Consider the following 19067-nt stretch of genomic DNA (forward strand, 5'->3'; position numbering starts at 1 on the left):
TAAATAAAATAATATATTAAATAAAAAAATTAAAATAAAAAATAAAAAAATAAAATAAAATAACAGAAAAAAATAAAATGAAATAAAATAGCTTTGGTGCACATAAAAAAAAAAAAAAAAAAAAATATATATATATATATATATATATATATATATATATATATATATATATATATATATATTTTTTTTTTTTTTTTTTTTATTCTAACATTTATTTATTGTAAAAAAATATTTTAAGAGGACAAAAATCATGCTCTCTAGAAAGGCCACTCACTAGAGAATTGAAACAGAGCCAAAAGGCCACCAACTGCCACAGATTATCAAGCAGGTGATGATGTCACTAACAGATGACATAACTCGCCCTAACAAGTGAACGAGGAGCCGCTCAGGGACAGTCCTGACCTCATGAGCTCCGGACACACAGAACACATGCACACTAAAGCCCAGAGAAAGTCACCTTGTTATACCAGATAAATAAAAGAGACACAAACACGCCATGCAGCGCCCAAGGACGGAGAGTATTATTCCAGGAATCTGTGAAGACACAGTGTGGATTTCCAGATGGTAAAGGGTTAAAACACACAAAACAATAAGATTTGGGCGAGCAGATGTCCTTGAGGGAAGAGAAGGGCGCCGGTGATGGCTAATCTGGTATTCTCAGCATGATCGAATCACCAGGCAACAGATATAAATAAAAAGAGCCCAGGAAATGAGGAATTCACATTCAAGGGTGTCAGCGGCAAAATGAAGATTCATGGTGAAGAGGGGAGAGTGAAGGAGGCAAAAATTAACTGCAAATAAAAGGACACGGCAGCCTGGAGAGATGGAGAGAGAGACTGAGACAGAGAGAGAGAGAGAGAGACTGAGAGAGAAAGTAAGCAATACACTCTGTCACTGAGGCAGGTGCTCTTATTGGACATGCAATAGAAGACCTGTGTTATGGAGGATATGCTAAAAATACAACCAACATCACGTGCACACACACACACACACACACACACACACACACACACACACACACACACACACACACACACACACACACACACACAGACACTGCTTACAGAACACACAAACATTTAGCTGTATACACTACTGTTTAAAAAGTTAAATTTCCATCCATCCATCTATCAACCATCCATCCATCCATCCATCCATATATCGATCCTTCCAACCAACCAACCATCCATCCATCCATCCATCCATATATCGATCCTTCCAACCAACCAACCATCCATCCATCCATCCATCCATATATCAATCCATCCATCCAACCAACCGACCGCCCATCCATCCATTCATCCAACCAACCATCCATCCATCCATCCATCCATCCATCCATCCATCCATCCATTCATATATAAATCCATCCAACCAACCAACCAACCGACCGCCCATCCATCCATCCGTTCATCCAACAAAACCAACCATCCATCCATCCATCCACCCATCCATCCATCCATCCATCCACCCACCCATATATAAATCCATCCAACCAACCGACCGCCCATCCATCCATTTATCCAACCAACCATCCATCCATCCATCCATCCATCCATCCATCCACCCATCCATCCATCCATCCATCCACCCACCCATATATAAATCCATCCAACCAACCGACCGCCCATCCATCCATTTATCCAACCAACCATCCATCCATCCATCCATCCATCCATCCATCCATCCATCCATCCATCCATCCATCCATCCATCCATCCATCCATCCATTCAAACAAAAAACCATCCATCTAACCAACCGACCAACCGAAGAATCACTCAACACACACACACACTGCTTACAGAAGACACAAACATTTAGCTGTATACACTACTGTTTAAAAATTTTATTAAATTCCATCCATCCATCCATCTATCCATCCATCAATCAATCAATTCATCATTCCATCAATTCATCTATCCATTCATCCATCAACCATCCATCCATCTATCCAGCCATCCATATATCAATCCATCCAACCAACCAATCGACTGACCATCCATCCATCCATTTATCCATCTATACATCCATACATACATCCATCCATCAATCAATTCATCATTCCATCAATCCATCTATCCATTCATCCATCAATCAATTCATCATTCCATCAAGCCATCTATCCATTCATCCATCAACCATCCATCCATCTATCCAGCCATCCATATATCAATCCATCCAACCAACCAATCGACATCCATACATTCATCCATCCATACATCCATACATACATCCATCCATCCAACCAAACAAAAACCATTCATCCAACCAACCGACCAACCATCCATCCAACTATCCATCCATCCATCCATCCATCCAACCAAACAAAAACCATCCATCCAACAAACCGACCGACCATCCATCCAACCAAACAAAAACCATCCATCCATCCAACCAACCGACCATCCATCCAACTATCCATCCATCCATCCATCCATCAATCCAGCATCAGTTTGCAATCTCCAGAACTCTGCACTGACCTGCTTCTGTTCTTCTCCCAGACTGTCCCACATGGAGGCCACGATCTTCGAGACATCTCCAAAAGTGGCGTTGGGGTTTTGTCCTTTGATGGCGGCTTGAGTGTCCCTGAAGAAGAGTGCGTACGCCGAGACCGGCTTCTGCGGCTCATTCGGGTCCTTCTTCTTCTTCTTCTTCTGAGGTTTGGGTTTGGGCTTCATCATGTCAGAGGAAGGCCGCTTCTCCCCTGTGATCTGAAGAAGATACAGAACCAATATTAATGCAAATAAAAATAACAAATACATGTTAATGCATCATTCAAGATCAAATACACTCTATAAGTGTAAGAGTAGATAAGAATAAAAATAAAAGATTAACTGATGTCTGTATTTAATTGACTAAAAATGCTGAATTTCCAGCATCATTACTCCAGTCTTCAGTGTCACATGACCTTGAAATAACTCTAATATGATGATTTTATGATCAAAATAAATAATAATGCTAACTTCACACACATCCCAACAGTTTTTTTAAGATTTCCATAGTGAAAATGACATTAAATACTATAAGCATGTGTAGTTTGTTGATACGTGGAGTTCTGTGAGTGCGTCTGTGTGTCCCAGCATGCACTGCTGCTCCACTCCTATGCATGTTTGGCTATGCAAATGCGGCTTGTCTTTTATCTGCAAACATCATGAAATAAAAATGGGATGCGCTGGATTCCAGAATGCTTTCAGTCAAGCGACGGCTGCGTAATCGGCTCTGACAGTTCGTGGACTCTCTTCAGAGCGCTGAAACATTGTGCTGAAATTGATTTCTTAATGCAGAGAGTCCAGCAGACGTTGTTAATATCCCATTTAAATCAGTGCTGCATCATCTGATGTGTGAAGCACGCTAATATGCATTTCTTCATTTAAAACTGTCATGCACTGCAAATAAAAAAAAGCCAAATGCATCATTTTATTAAAGTGGAGATATAAATGAATATAAAATAAAGGGGGAACAGTACATCTTTGTCTTAGACAGGACTGAAAACACGAGAGTTAAAGCAAACCAGTGAAAGAGGTTTCTAGGGCAGGACTTGATGGTTAGATAACATCATTCCATCTCATCAGCATTTTCAATGTACCAAAAAAAAGAAAAGAAACTAATTTAGAGACAGAGCAAATGTAGCATGAAACGTCGGCTGATGCTCCATTAAAACAGACCGCTCTATGATCTGACTTTACATGTGATTTACATGATGATCACACACACAAAGGGCTCTATTTTGACGGTCCATGCGCAAAGCGCAAAACGCAGGGCGCAAATGCTTTCAGGGCGTGTCAGGATGCGTTTTTGCTAATTTAAGGACGGGAAAATCTGCTTTGCGCCGTGGCGCATGGTCTAAAAGGGTTGAGTTTATTTTATTAATGAGTTATAGGTGTGTTTTGAGAATAAACCAATCAGAGTCTCATCTCCCATTCCCTTTAAGAGCCAGCTGCGTCACGCCAAGAGCGCATTCACTATTTACAGGACGCAAAGTAAGTCTAAGTGGAAAAACTGAGCATTTCACTAGCAAACAGTTCACAGGTTTTTAACAGAAAACTGTTAAACAGAGCATCTACTGCGTGAGAATGAGAGATAACGGATCTACTTTCACATTCGCTCTTGGATAGGGAAACCTTTACACACAGACATCAATTAGTCTATAAATAATTAATTTTCATTTGTTAAGCGCAAATATTCGTTTCAAAACTATTTCTAAATTCAGTTCTAATTTCCAGCAAACGAATAAATGAACAATAATAACGAAGTGTGCTCAAAAACCTGAGTTATATCCTAAAACACATGCTGTGCCCCATATGGTCTAAAACCTGACAGGTGGGCAAATCTAAGCTTGTTTTTAATAAAACAAATATAAATATGGATATAATAAATAATACTGCTAATAATAATAACATTATACAAAAGCAAATTGTTATGAATGAACTGAAAAAGCCTCCCGAGATGAAGAAGACATAAAAGCAGTGATTTTTCATATTTATGTAGGCTAGAAAATAATATGTTTTGTAATATTTTATCCTTTATATTTATATTCTATATCTATTCTTATTATATCCTATATATATATCCTTAATATTTACATTTTTTATATGTAAAGATATTTGCCTATTGCTCTCTTGTGTGTATTAAGCAGTGTGTAAGCGAGGCGCAACTCTGCGCTGGAGTTTAGACCGGGTTTGTTTTGGTCTAATGAAAAATCTATTATAGTTTCTCAAAATAGCAACATGTCAGCGGTCCGCCTCAGAACCCCATTCCTTTTTAGACCAAAATGCCTATGGACGCACATATGAGCACTAATGCATTTGCTATTTAAACAGCGTAGCACAACGCCTAAAACCACTCTTGCACCAAGCTGAAACTACCAAAAGACTACTGCGCCACGCCTTGCGCCACACTGCGCCGGGTGTATGATAGGGCCCAAACACACACACACACACACATGCACGAACGCGCACACGCTAGCACACGCACACAAAAACATTGTAAAAATGAGTCTACAAGTCAACCTGAAATCAAAAACAAACTGTTTACTGCCATTTTTACTATAAATATATATATATATATATATATATATATATATATATATATATATATATATATATATATATATATATATATGCACACAATATTATTTAAAATACAATATATTCACATTTTAATGTAGGAAAAAGCCAACGTGGGTGTCTTTATGAGCACAAATACAGCATATGGGCTTTTGTATATAGTTGTGTCATCACTTTTATAGCAAGTCATATTTCTCCGGCTCTTCGTTCGGGATGCTTTTCATGAACAGACCCCTATGCCGAACTAATTGAATAGCCCTGCTGTACATCGTGTTTGTATTATGAAGTGTGTAAGCATTTGGACCTGCATAGGCGCACAACTAACGTGCTCTGTGCTGGACTTAAGACCAGGTTTCATTTGGTCAATTTGGTCAATTTCAGTTCCTCAGAATTGCAACACACCAGAAATGCACACCTTGAAAACCCATGAGTCCACAAAGCGGCGCAAACGGAATTGCTATTTACACAACATGGCACAAAATGTGAAAACCAGAGATGCGCTGGTCTGAAAATAGCAACAAATCGCATCAAATACGTCCCGTGCCTTATTGCGCTGGGTGTATGATAGGGCCCTTAGTGTCCAAAAGAAATATTTATTGATTTATTAAGACAATTATTATTAAGAATTATTAAGAATTATTAAGAATTAAGAATTATTAAGACATTTAGACATTAAGACATTAAGGTAAATTAATGTAGACATTAAGACATTAAGGCAAATCAAACACCGATGCAAATGACATGTGCTAATTGTCGCTGTAGTCCAGATGGAATTAATATTCAAATGCACCAGCATTGAACCATTGATATCAGCATACCCAAACCCTCCTGGCTTATTTTCAATCTGCTCTGACCAGGTATAATTGCACACTGGACTCTGTTGGCGTATTTAGTCCGGACTCTTGCGTAAGCCGGCTGAAGAACAATGTCATTTAAACATCATGTAAGTTAATTCACTCTTTGTATTCTCCAATCCAATTAAGCATGCAGCGTTGCGATAATGAGGGATTTGGAGCTGCCTGCGCATTACATGCAACATTCAAATTAAATTCAAACTGACACTTCCAATAAAAGAAGAGGATGACGGACAAGCAGGAGTAATTGGTTTTCTGGGACAATGAAAATGAAAGGAGGGAGAGAGGGAGAGAGAGAGAGAAACACAGCCGTGTTTTTGCCAACAAATCAGACTGAACAAAAGACGTCAAGATGTGAAGTTAAAATGCAGAGATTTGTAAACACTATTGAGACACACGGAAAATCGTTCACACCAAAGCTGCTTTTAAATAAAGAGGGGAAATTATTCTCAAAGCTCTCTCGTCTGCCTTTTACGCTCGTCTATAACGCGTGCAAACAGACCCTTCCGGAAGTAAAAATCACATTCATTCCTTTCCATAGAGCAAATGACTTCTGACACACAACACACACCTTTAGGTGATATATGTGCTCAGTAAGACTGCTTTCATTTGATTAAACATGCTGTAAAAATTGTACAATATTTTACGATTTAAAATATGTTTTCTGTTTGTGAATATACTTTAAACTGTAATTTATATCTGTGGTGTAAAGTTGAATTTCCAGCATCATTACTCCAGTTTTTAGTGTCACATGACCCTTCTGAAATGATTGTAATATTATTATTTGATGATTAATGAACATTTATGATTATTATTAGTGATATAAACAGTTGTGCTGCTTCATATTTGATCTGAATCTGTGCATTTTATTATTATTTGATGAATTTAAAGTTCAAATAAGCAGCATTTATTTGATAAAATGACTTGACTGTCACTTTTGACTGAACAATTGTGTCCTTGCTGCACAAAATTTTGCTTTTTTTTGTTAAAAATACCTTAAAATATGAAATCACCGATAATTCACCATGCATGAGCTTAAGAATGATATTATGTTATCAAAAAAAAAAACAAATATGATTTCAAGACTCACCAAGACTGCATTTATTTGACTAAAAATGCTGTAAAAACAGTAAAATCGTGAAAATATTTTACAATTTAAAAGGTTTTCTATACGTGAATATGCTGTAAACTAATTTATATTATCTGTGGTGTAAAGTTGAATTTCCAGCATCATTACTCCAGTTTTTAGTGTCACATGACCCTTCTGAAATGATTGTAATATGATTATTTGATGATTAATGAACATTATTTTTGATATAAACATTATTATTAGTGATATAAACAGTTGTGCTGCTTCATATTTGATCTGAATCTGTGCATTTTATTATTATTTGATGAATTTAAAGTTCAAATAAGCAGCATTTATTTGATAAAATGACTTGACTGTCACTTTTGACTCAACAAATATGTCCTTGCTGCACAAAATTTTGCTTTTTTTTGTGTTAAAAATACCTTAAAATATGAAATCACAGATAATTCACCATGCATGAGCTTGAGGATGTGATTATGTTATCAAAAAAAATATATATATGATTTCAAGACTCACCAAGACTGCATTTATTTGACTAAAAATGCTGTAAAAACAGTAAAATCGTGAAAATATTTTACAATTTAAAAGGTTTTCTGTACGTGAATATGCTGTAAACTAATTTATATTATCTGTGGTGTGAAGTTGAACTTCCAGCATCATTACTCCAGTTTTTAGTGTCACATGACCCTTCAGAAATCACTTTAATATGATTATTTGATGATTAATGAACATTTCTGATTATTATTAGTGATATAAACAGTTGTGCTGCTTCATATTTGATCTGAATCTGTGCATTTTTTTATTATTTGATGAATTTAAAGTTCAAATAAGCAGCATTTATTTGATAACATGACTTGACTGTCACTTTTGACTGAACATTTGTGTCCTTGCTGCACAAAATTTTGCTTTTTTTGTTAAAAAATACCTTTAAATATGAATCACCGATAATTCACCATGCATGAGCTTAAGGATGTGATTATGTTAGCAAAAAACAAATATGATTTCAAGACTCACCAAGTCTGCATTTATTTGACAAAAAAGCTGTAAAACAGTATTGCTTCATATTTTATCTGAATCTGTGCATTTGTTATTTATTTATTTGATAAATTGAAAGTTCAAATAAGCATCATTTATTTGACATGTTTTAATGTTGCAAGAAGGGATACAGCTGCAGCTTAAAGTTTATTAAAATCTACCCAAAACCAACCCTTACAGTAACGTAAAACAGTAACTATGATGAGAAATATCAATATTATTTATTAAATTACCCATTTGTTGTATTTTATTAATGTCTACCCCTACCTCAACCCTCCAACCCTTACAGTAATGTAAAACATTAATTATATCAATTATTATTCATATTTTTAATAAATTACCCAATAATTGTATTTTATTAATGTCTACCCCTACCCCATCCCTAAATCCAACCCTTACAGTAACGTAAAAACAGTAACTATATCAATTATTATTAATATTTTTGAATAAATTACCTATTTATTGTATTTTATTAATGTCTACCCCAACCTCAACCCAAAATCCAACCCTTACAGTAATGTAAAACAGTAATTATGATGAGAAATATCAATATTATTTATTAAATTACCCATTTGTTTTATTTTATTAAAGTCTACCCCTACCTCAACTCTACATCCAACCCTCACAGTAATGTAAAACAGTAATTGTATTTTATTAACGTCTACTCCTACCCCATCCCTAAATCCAACCCTTACAGTAACGTAAAAACAGTAATTAAATAAATTAGTATTAATATTTTTGAATAAATTACCTATTTATTGTATTTTATTAATGTCAAAATCCAACCCTTACAGTAATATAAAACAGTAACTATATCAATTATTATTCATATTTTTAAAATAAATTACCCAATAATTGTATTTTATTAACGTCTACCCCAACCCCAACCCTAAACCCAACCCTCACAGTAACATAAAAACAGTAACTATAATGAGAATTATTGATATTATTTATTAAATTACCTATTAATTGTATTTAATAACATCTAATTCTACACTAATCCTAAACCTAACCGTCACAGAAATGTAAAAGCAGTCATTATATCAATTATTGTTCATATTATTTAATAAATTACCCATTATTTGTATTTTATTAATGTCTACCCCAACTTCAACCCAAAATCCAACCCTTATAGTAATGTAAAACAGTAATTATGATGAGAAATATCAATATTTTTTATTAAATTACCCATTTGTTTTATTTTATTAATGTCTACCCCTACCTCAACCCTACATCCAGCCCTCACAGTAATGTAAAACAGTAATTATATCAATTATTATTTATGTTATTTATTAAATTACCCATTAATTGTATTTTATTAACGTCTACCCCTACCCCATCCCTAAATCCAACCCTTACAGTAACGTAAAAACAGTAATTAAATAAATTAGTATTAATATTTTTGAATAAATTACCTATTTATTGTATTTTATTAATGTCTACCCCAACCTCAACCCAAAATCCAACCCTTACAGTAATGTAAAACAGCAATTATATTGATTATTATTCATATTTTTTAATAAAATACTCAATAAGTGTACTTTTTTAACGTCTACCCCTACCCCATCCCTAAACCCAACCCTCACAGTAACATAAAAACAGTAACAATAATGAGAATTATTGATATTATTTATTAAATTACCTATTAATTGTATTTAATAACATCTAATTCTACACTAATCCTAAACCTAACCGTCACAGAAATGTGAAAGCAGTCATTATATCAATTATTGTTCATATTATTTATTAAATTACCCATTGTTTGTAGTTTATTAATGTTTACCCCTACCACAACCCTAAACCCCATCCTCACAGGGATGTAAAACAGTAACTATATCAATTATTATTCTTATTATTGATTAAGTAATCTATTAATTGTATTTCATTAATATGTCCCCCGACCTACCCCTAACAGTGATGTTAAAATATGAAATATTGTTGTAGAGTGTCAGAAAAATGATGTGTATCCACAGCTGTATCCCTTTTAGACTGTACCTCGCACGCACCCTGGAGAAAGCTACACGTTTTATTGATTTGACTGTTTTTGTACCTTTGCATGGTACTTTGCTTCCTCTTCCTGGGCGGAGCTTGAGGGTGAGGGCGTGGCTGACTGACTTCCTGAGGAGGACGGGGAACCGTGAGTAAAGGTGCCGATCTGAGAGCTGAGCTGGGACAGGGCGCTCATGGGATGGGGCAGAATCCGGCCCGAGCGGTTTATCATGGGGCTGTGGTGGGCACGGGGGTAATGACTGCCCACCTGCCCCGCAAACGCCGGCATCTAGGGTGAGAGAAGAAGACCAGACTTTACTAGGACGAATTTAGAAACCAAATCACCAATTGAGGCCAATTTGGATTGTTTTTAGAGACCCTTTAGAGAAAAGAGAGCAGTTTCTTCCCTCACCCTTTGATGCTGCCGACTTTATTGATGAGCACACAGATTACAAAAAAATACCATAGCAAGTTTTCTAACTTGAATGATGTTTTAAATAGTGAAACACGTTGTAAAAGAGGTCGAAAAACACATTTTAGGCATTCAAAATCATTGCATTTTGAAGTTTGTTTAATTCATCATTGCAATCATTTTTGTTTCTAAATGTTTGTGATTTTTTACTAGCAATTTCTGTTTTTAAAAACCATAAAAAACACTTAAAAATGAAGACCAGATTTTAGAAACCAAATCACCAATTGAGGCCAATTTGGACTGTTTTTAGAGACCCTTCAGAAAAAGAGAGCAGGTTCTTCTCTCACCCTTCGATGCTGCTGACTGATTACTGATCAGTGGCTAAAAGTGCATTTTATGATGTATTCACAGATTATTAGAGAGCATTTGACAAGAAAAAATTATTAGTTGATTTTATTTAAATTAAATTTAAGAAAATAAAATGTTAATAAATTAAACAATATGAAAAAATATACATAAAGTAAAAATGTAATGTAATTAAATTAAACAAAAGGAAATAAAATAAAATAAAACTAAAATAAGATTACATTAAATTAAACAAAATAAAATAGTAATACAATACAATTGTACTAATAAAATTAAATTAAATGCAATAAAAAAAATACAATTTTAATTCAATTCAATTAAGCAAAATAAACAGATTTTCCACTACATGCTACTATTTTTATTTTTTTGCAAATTACTGTAAAATTTACTAGCAATTTCTGTTCGTACAAAAATGTTTAGTGATTTAGATACTAAAATAAAGTTTAAAAAAAAAGACCAGACTTTACTAGAACGATGTAGACTAGGCCACATTTTTCAAACAAACATTCGACAAATAATAAAAATTACAATTAAACTACATTGTCAATTAGATCATGTTTTTATAATCAGAGCATATTTTACAAAAAAGATTTTCCACTTTAATATTTAAAGTTTAATCCAGTGTGCTACTATTTATTTGCAATTCAATTTGTTGGCAATTTCTGTTTTATTTTATCTTAATTCAATGCATTAATTTAATATTAAAATAAAATAAAACAAAATTTTATTAAATTAAACTATTTTGAAATGAGTTTAAATAAATCAAAAACATAAATAATTTTTTAATTAAATTAATACAATAAAAAATGATTAAATACAATTAAACAAAATAAAATACAATTTTTGTAAAATAATATAAAATATTTTTATAAAATCAGATTAAACTAAATGTAAAAATAAAATAATATACAATCAAACTAAACGAAATAAACTGTTAATAAATTAAACTAAAAGAAAAATATAAATACAATAAAATATAATTAAATAAAATTTTCACTTGGATATTTAAAGTTGAATCCAGTGTGCTATTATTTATTTGCAATTCAATTAACTAGCAATTTTTGTTTTTACACACACATTTCATTCATTTTAGCTATGTGAAAAAAAAATCTTATCTCTGCATTATCATGAATATGCCCTCACAAAAACACACACTGTACAAAGAAACACCCTGGGGTTTTGAGGATGCCCTTTATAGTTTCGACCTGACTTATATCATAAACAGATTAGAGGCAGATCTTGATAGATAAGCAGCTTTTACAGTAAGTCTTCAACCGCATTTCTCTTAGCATCAGTTTTTTTTCAGAGCATCTTCAGAAAACCACAACAGCACTGGTGCTCAGGAATCCCAACACAACCACAACAGTGAACCGACAGCTAAAAACAACAGAACACATTCACCACATCAGAACAAATCAATCCTATATGCATGCACTATTAATCAACCGATGGCCACATATAAAGCAAATGTATAGAGAAGACGAGCATGCAATGAGGCAGAAATGCAGATATGCATCACTAACTTAATGCCAACTTGATTGGTTACTTAAAATGATAATTCACACAGAACTAGCCTATTCATATATTTATGAATACACTATTTGTATTTGCTGGTCTAGCAAAGTTAGTAAAATTATGCAAAATAAAATAATAAAATAAAATAAAATAAAATAAAATAAAATAAAATAAAATAAAATAAAATAAAATAAAATAAAATAAATTAAAATAAAATAAAATAACTGCTTCTAAGTAAATTAGAATAAGATTAAATTAAATTGTAGAAAATCTAGATCATTTAAATTTTTTTAAATTAAATTAAACAAAATAAAATGAAAAAAATGTATTAAAATCAAACAAAATTAAATAAAAATATTTTAATAAAATAAAATAAGATAAAATTTTATTTGAATAAATTTAAATACATTAAACACACAATTAAAAAAACTAATTAAATTAAATTAAACAAAATACAAATAAAACAAAATAAAATAAGATTAATTTTATTAAATTATATCAAAAATAAATAAAAATCATAAATACAATTTTAAATTAAATACAAAAATAATATAAGATCAAATTAAACAAAATAAAGTTTTAATAAAACAAAATAAGATTAAATACAATGAAACAAAATAAAAGACAATTAAGTAAAATAAAATATTTGTAAAAAAATTATTACATAAAATTAATTGAAGAAATAAAATAAGATTCTATTAAATTAAACAAAATAAAATGTTAATAAATTAAATCAAATGAAAAAAGATAAATAAAATATTTAAAAAACTATTTAATTAAATTAAACAAATCAAAATAAAATTAAATAAAACTTAATAAATAATAATAAGCTAAAATTGTAGTAAATGAAAAGATTATTTGTTAAATTTTAGTAAGTTTAATTTAAATTTAAATAATAATAAAAAACTAAATAAAAATAAGATTATACTAAATTAAACTAAAGAAAATGCAAATTTAGCAAAATATTTTTTTAATAAAATAAAATTATATTAAATTGAATTAAACAAAATAAAATAAAATGTTAATAATAAATGAAATAAATAAAAGAAAAAAGAAATTTAATTAAATTTATTTAAACAAAACCAAAGAAAACAAAACAAAAACAAGATAAAAGAAAATTTAAATAAAGTTGTAATAAAATAAATTGTAATAAAATAAAACAAGATTAAATATAATTAAACAAAATAAAATAAAATTTTAATTCAATTAAATTAAACAAAATTTTAAAAATGCAATAAAATGTACTTACATAGGTCTTTTCACAAAAAATATTGTTTAAAAAGCAACTTTTTCTAAAAAATGTGATATATCTATTCAACTAAGCATCACTTGATTTTAAATAAATGATGAGACTTTTATTTTGTGGTGAACTGTCACTTTAATAAGATGCAGGTATTTGAGATACCATGCATAGTTATATATGCTTTACATATATGTGCTGCTTTACACAATTATGCAGTGCAACCAAGCAGTGTTTTAATAAAGATGCATGCAAGAAGATGTACTACTATAAAATAATGTGCAATGCTAATCACTCTTTGAAGGAAACCGACAAGAGAATAAATCACATATGCATAAACACTTAATTAACTGAACATATGCTGATGGTTTGTTACACTGAATGATGTTTTGCCAAGAACAGAGAAAAAAACTGGTATTGCACTTTCTTTATTAGTCTATATTGTTTTAATACAAATACAGAGTAAATGACAGCAGATGATGTTGAAACATTAATAATCGTTACTTTCTCTTTCGATGCTTCATCTATGCACACTTACTTTGTTATTTAGCTTTTGATATTCTTAGACTATTCAGTTGGCATTTCTGTGTGAAGTTTGCATGTTCTCCCCTTGTTGGCGTGGGTTTCCTCCGGGTGCTCCGGTTTCCCCCACAGTCCAAACACATGCGCTTTAGGGGCATTGATGAACTAAATTGGCTGTAGTGGATGAGTGTGTGTGAATGAGAGTGTATGGGTATTTCCCAGTACTTAGTACTTAGTTGCGGCTTGAAGGGCATCCATTGTGCAAAACATATGCTGGAATAGTTGGCGGCTCATTCCGCTGTGGTGACCTCTAATAAAAAAGAGACTAAGCTGAAGGAAAATGAATGAATTTTCACCAAAGTGATTTTGAACATTAAAGCAGACGCTTTACCTCAGTTTAATATGCTTTCTATGGTTATAAAAGCACCTTTGCATATTTAATTTGACATCCTGCATTTGACCTATATACAGTGAGCAAATGCAATTTAACAGAATGAATGCAATTTTCATGGCCTTGATGTTTTAGTCAGTGCATTTACCACCTGCTTAAACTTGATTTTTGCATGTTTTTTTTGATGCTGAAATACCATGCAAGCATTTCAAAACACAGACATAATATAAGAAGCTACAATTAAAAATAAATGTTTGCAGAAAAAAATAAAATAAAATAAATAAATAAATAAATAATTAAATAAATAAATAAAATATTTAAAATAAAATAAAAAGTCAAAACAAAACAAAATATTCAATAAATTAATTAAATAAATTTTAATAAAATAAATGTTTAATTAAATAATTTTTTTATAAAATAAAGTAAAATTAAATTAAATTTTATTAAAATAAGATAGTTAAATAAAAAAAATAAAATAAAATTTAATTAAACAAATTAAACAAAATAAAATAAAATTTTAATACATTTAAATACACTTTAAATAGTTTAAATAAAGTAAATAAAAACTTAAAATAAAAGTAAATTAAATTAAATAAAAAATATTCTAACAAACTAACAGTTTAATTAAACAAAATAAGATTAAGTTCAATTAATAAAATAGGATAAGATTTTAGTACATTTAAATACATTTAATTAAGATAAAATTAAGTCAAATTTGAATAAAAGTAAATTTATAATATAAGAAGCTACACTGAAATAATGATGTTTGCTGTAATAAAATGAAATAAAATAAAAGGATAATAAAATAAAATTAAATAAAAAAAATAAATGTAGTGTAATAAATTTAAATACATTTTAAAATGATCAAATAAAGTAAAAACAAAACAAAACAAATGATAGTTTTTCATGGCATTGCTCTTTTAGTGCATTTACCACCTGCTTAGGCTTAATTATTGTGTTTATTTATATATTTGATGCTGAATCACCATGCACTTCAAAAGACAGACATAACATTAGATGAAGCCAGCCGCTGCTAAACGAGTTAATTTGCAAAAAAAAAAAAAAAATTCATAAAGCTTCTAGTTTCCCTCAAATCATGTAATCCTCTCAAAGCAAAGCCCCATAACGCTTGTATTTTAATATTTCACCATGTTTCATATCCATCTCTGCTCTTCAAAAAGCATCTCATCAGGAGAGTGTGGACGGATATATTCATTTACACATAAATAGGAATATTTAGGCAAAAGTTCAAAAAGAAGAGCAAAAGTTGATGAACTAGCGTTTATTAGCCGCATGCAAGATTCAGCAGTCGAGCTGAATTAAAGATTGCATATCAAGCGTGTGCTTTTAAAGTGATTAATGAAGCCGGAGAGGTCTGTAAACATTACCGTAACGCCTGTGATCTCAGCGAGGACTCATAACAGCGCTAATTAACCTCTCAAGACTTGCTAATAGATGAAATTTAATATCAAACAGTGAGAAAAGCACATGAAGTTTCACAGTATTTTGTTAGCGCTGATGAATTAGCAGGAATATACTGGACAATTAAACATACACTGTAAAACAAATGCTACACAATACCTTCATGTTGTCCTAACACTAAGCTAATGTGTTTAGATTTTAAAGGGTGGCACGATGGCCCAGTGGTTAGCACTCTGGCCTCACAGCTAGAAGGTCCCTGGTTCGAGTCCCAGCTGGGTCAGTTGCCGTTTCTGTGTGAAGTTTGCATTTTCTCCCCATGTTGGCATGGGTTTCATCCGGGTGCTCCGGTTTCCCCCACAAGTCCAAACACAAGAGCTATAGGGAAATTGATTAACTATTGGCCGTAGTGAATGTGTGTGTGTGTGTGTGTGTGAATGAGTGCGTATGGTTGTTTCCCATTACTAGCTAGCGGCTGCAAGGACATCCGCTGTGTAAAACATATGCTGGAATAGTTAGCGGTTCATTCCACTGTGTTTAACGAAAAACTGTATGTTACTGTAAGATTTTTTTTTACAGTATTTTGTGTGTGTGTGTGTGCTTTACAAACGGTATCATTTAAAATAGGTGTGTTTTGATTCGTATCCTTTCTAAAATGTTTATTGCCTATATTTTATAGATTTTATGTTTATGTGCAACTCATATAACAAAAATATTGTATTATACCTGCACTAAAAGTGTACTTTATCTTTTAGAAAACTTTCTAAACAAGTAAATTAGCACAGTTTTAAAGTAGATTAGATTACAATAATATTACAGTAGATTGCTGGAGTCTGTGTTGCTAATACTTTACTGCAAATTAAAAATAAATGAAACATGATGTACTCCATTTTTACAGCAAAACGCAGTAAAACAATGCATAGTATGCATACTACTGAATTACAGTACAGCGCTGAAGTATAGTACAGTATCTTTGCTGCCAGTATTTAACCGTAAAATAAAAAACACATAAATATGTAATTCATTTATTACAGTAAAACACTGTAAACTAACTTCACTGTACGCATTATGCTAAATACAATAGATTGCTGACATCTGTGCTGCCAGTACTTTACAGAAATATTGCTGCAATTGATTTTTACAGTAATACACTGTTAAAAATCACAGTATGCACACTGAAAAAAAAGTGTTGCATGCAGAACTGTTGCAAACAATTTATTTGTGTTGAATTTAAACAAACAAATTGAGTTTAATAATGTTCAACTTAATTTGTTAGTTTAAATTCAACACAAATAAATTGTTTACAACCACTTAACGTAAAAAAAAAAATTGAGTAAATCTAAGAAATCATCTTTGAATATTTTTTTAGAGTGCTATTAAATCAGTAGATTGCTGGTGTCTGTTCTGCCAGGACTTTACTTTAAATTTAACCGAATGTTATGCTTATCATTAAATACAGTAGATTGTCGGCATTTGTGCTGCCAGTACCTTACTGTACATCAAAAGAAAAAACAGAAATATGCTGTATTCAGTTATCACAGTAATACGCTGTAAAATAATTCCCCAATATGCATAATAGTAAATTATAACAGACTGCGGCCATCTGTACTTTATCGTAAATTAAAAAAATAAAATATGGAAATATACTGTATTCACTTTTACAGTAAAGTACTGTAAAATAATTTGCCAATATGCAAAATGGTAAATTGAAACAGATTGCTGGCATCTGTGCTGTCAGTACTTTACCATATATTGAAAGGAAACACAGCAACATTGCTGTTTAGTATATTGTAGTGCATTGCTGTTTAAAACGTTGCAGTAGTATATTGTCAAAATAATTCACTGTGCAAACTGTTAAATTACATTGCTGCTATTAATTTACCATAAATTAAAGAAAAAAAAAACAGAAATATGCAGTTTTCACTTATTACAGTAATACACTTTCACTGTAGGCATATTGCTAAATTACAGTAGATTCCAGCATCTGCGCTGCCAGTGCTTTACTGTAAATAATAATAAAAAAATAACAGAAATATGCTGTATTCAGTTAGGTCCTACTTTATATTAAGTGTCTTTAACTACTATGTACAGTAGGTGAGAGTTCAAAGTGGCTATTAACGCCGCGGCTTGTACCGCCGCTGTTTGAAATAGGTGCCGCTCTGTTTTTAGTGTATGACCGCAGTTTGTGAATGAGCCGCCAGGGGGCGCAAAGGGACGGGATGCGAACGGGCAGAAATAGCCCATACAGCTACTGTGCTTGTAAATGATATTAAACAATAAGTCAAAGCATTATAATTCCTTCATTAATAATTTAAAATTTGTTAACAAGCTTTATTATAAACTTTTTAAGTGCAAAGAGGATTCGTTTTGGAAAATAGAATTTAAGAAGTAAAAGACAACTAAAATGAAAGCACAAACATTTAGTACAAATAAGTAGTCTTAAATAAATAAATAAATAAATAAATAAATAAATATAGAAAGATGTTCAGTGTTTGCTATTTTGATAGGACTAAGACAAGACATTTTCATTTATGTTTTATTTCTGTTTTTATTTCCATTTTCGTTGTTGATTATATTTTACTATCTCATTTATGTCTCAACAATTGTACATAAACGAATAATAAACGAATAATGAAAATAAATGAATAATGAAAATAGGCCTAAATAACTTAATAAATAACAATAACTTGCATCAAAAAATAAATACAATGTACTTACTGTGCTCATAATGAATTTAAGAACACGTGGTGCCTTTGAGTTGAGATAGAGGTTGGGTTATGCACAGGTTTGGTGGTGTGGGTAGGTTTAAGGGTGGGTTAAAGTGTAGGGAATGGTCAGCAGTGTATTTACAAATGTATTTACAGAAGTTAATTAAAGATGTAATTACATACAGGTATTTAATCAAGCATAAGTACACAAAAAATACATGTATTTACACAATAAGTGCATTGTAACAAACTATTAAATCCTGTGTAAGTACATATTAGTTAAGGCCACTTAATATAAAGTGAGACCTTCAGTTATTACAGTAATACACTTTAAAATAATTTCATAATATGCATAATGCTAAATTACAGTAAATTACTGGCATCTACACTATCAGCACTTCACAATAAATTGAAAAAAACTGAAATACTGTTGTATTATATTTTTACAGTAGTATTCTG

The 19067-nt window shown here is 31.4% G+C and overlaps 1 protein-coding gene across 4 annotated transcripts in view; it reads right to left on the reverse strand.

Moving 5' to 3' along the window:
• Positions 1–19067, reverse strand: part of tox2 (TOX high mobility group box family member 2) — a 273063-nt gene that overhangs the window by 27639 nt on the left and 226357 nt on the right. For all 4 annotated transcript variants that reach the window (XM_021476823.3, XM_021476822.3, XM_017356458.4 and 1 more), the window contains 1 exon segment: positions 2482–2712. In XM_021476823.3, the coding sequence (XP_021332498.1) occupies positions 2482–2712 (231 nt within the window).

The sequence above is a fragment of the Danio rerio genome, chromosome 6 (genome assembly GCF_049306965.1).
Source record: "Danio rerio strain Tuebingen ecotype United States chromosome 6, GRCz12tu, whole genome shotgun sequence".
In the NCBI taxonomy this organism is placed as follows: domain Eukaryota; kingdom Metazoa; phylum Chordata; class Actinopteri; order Cypriniformes; family Danionidae; genus Danio; species Danio rerio.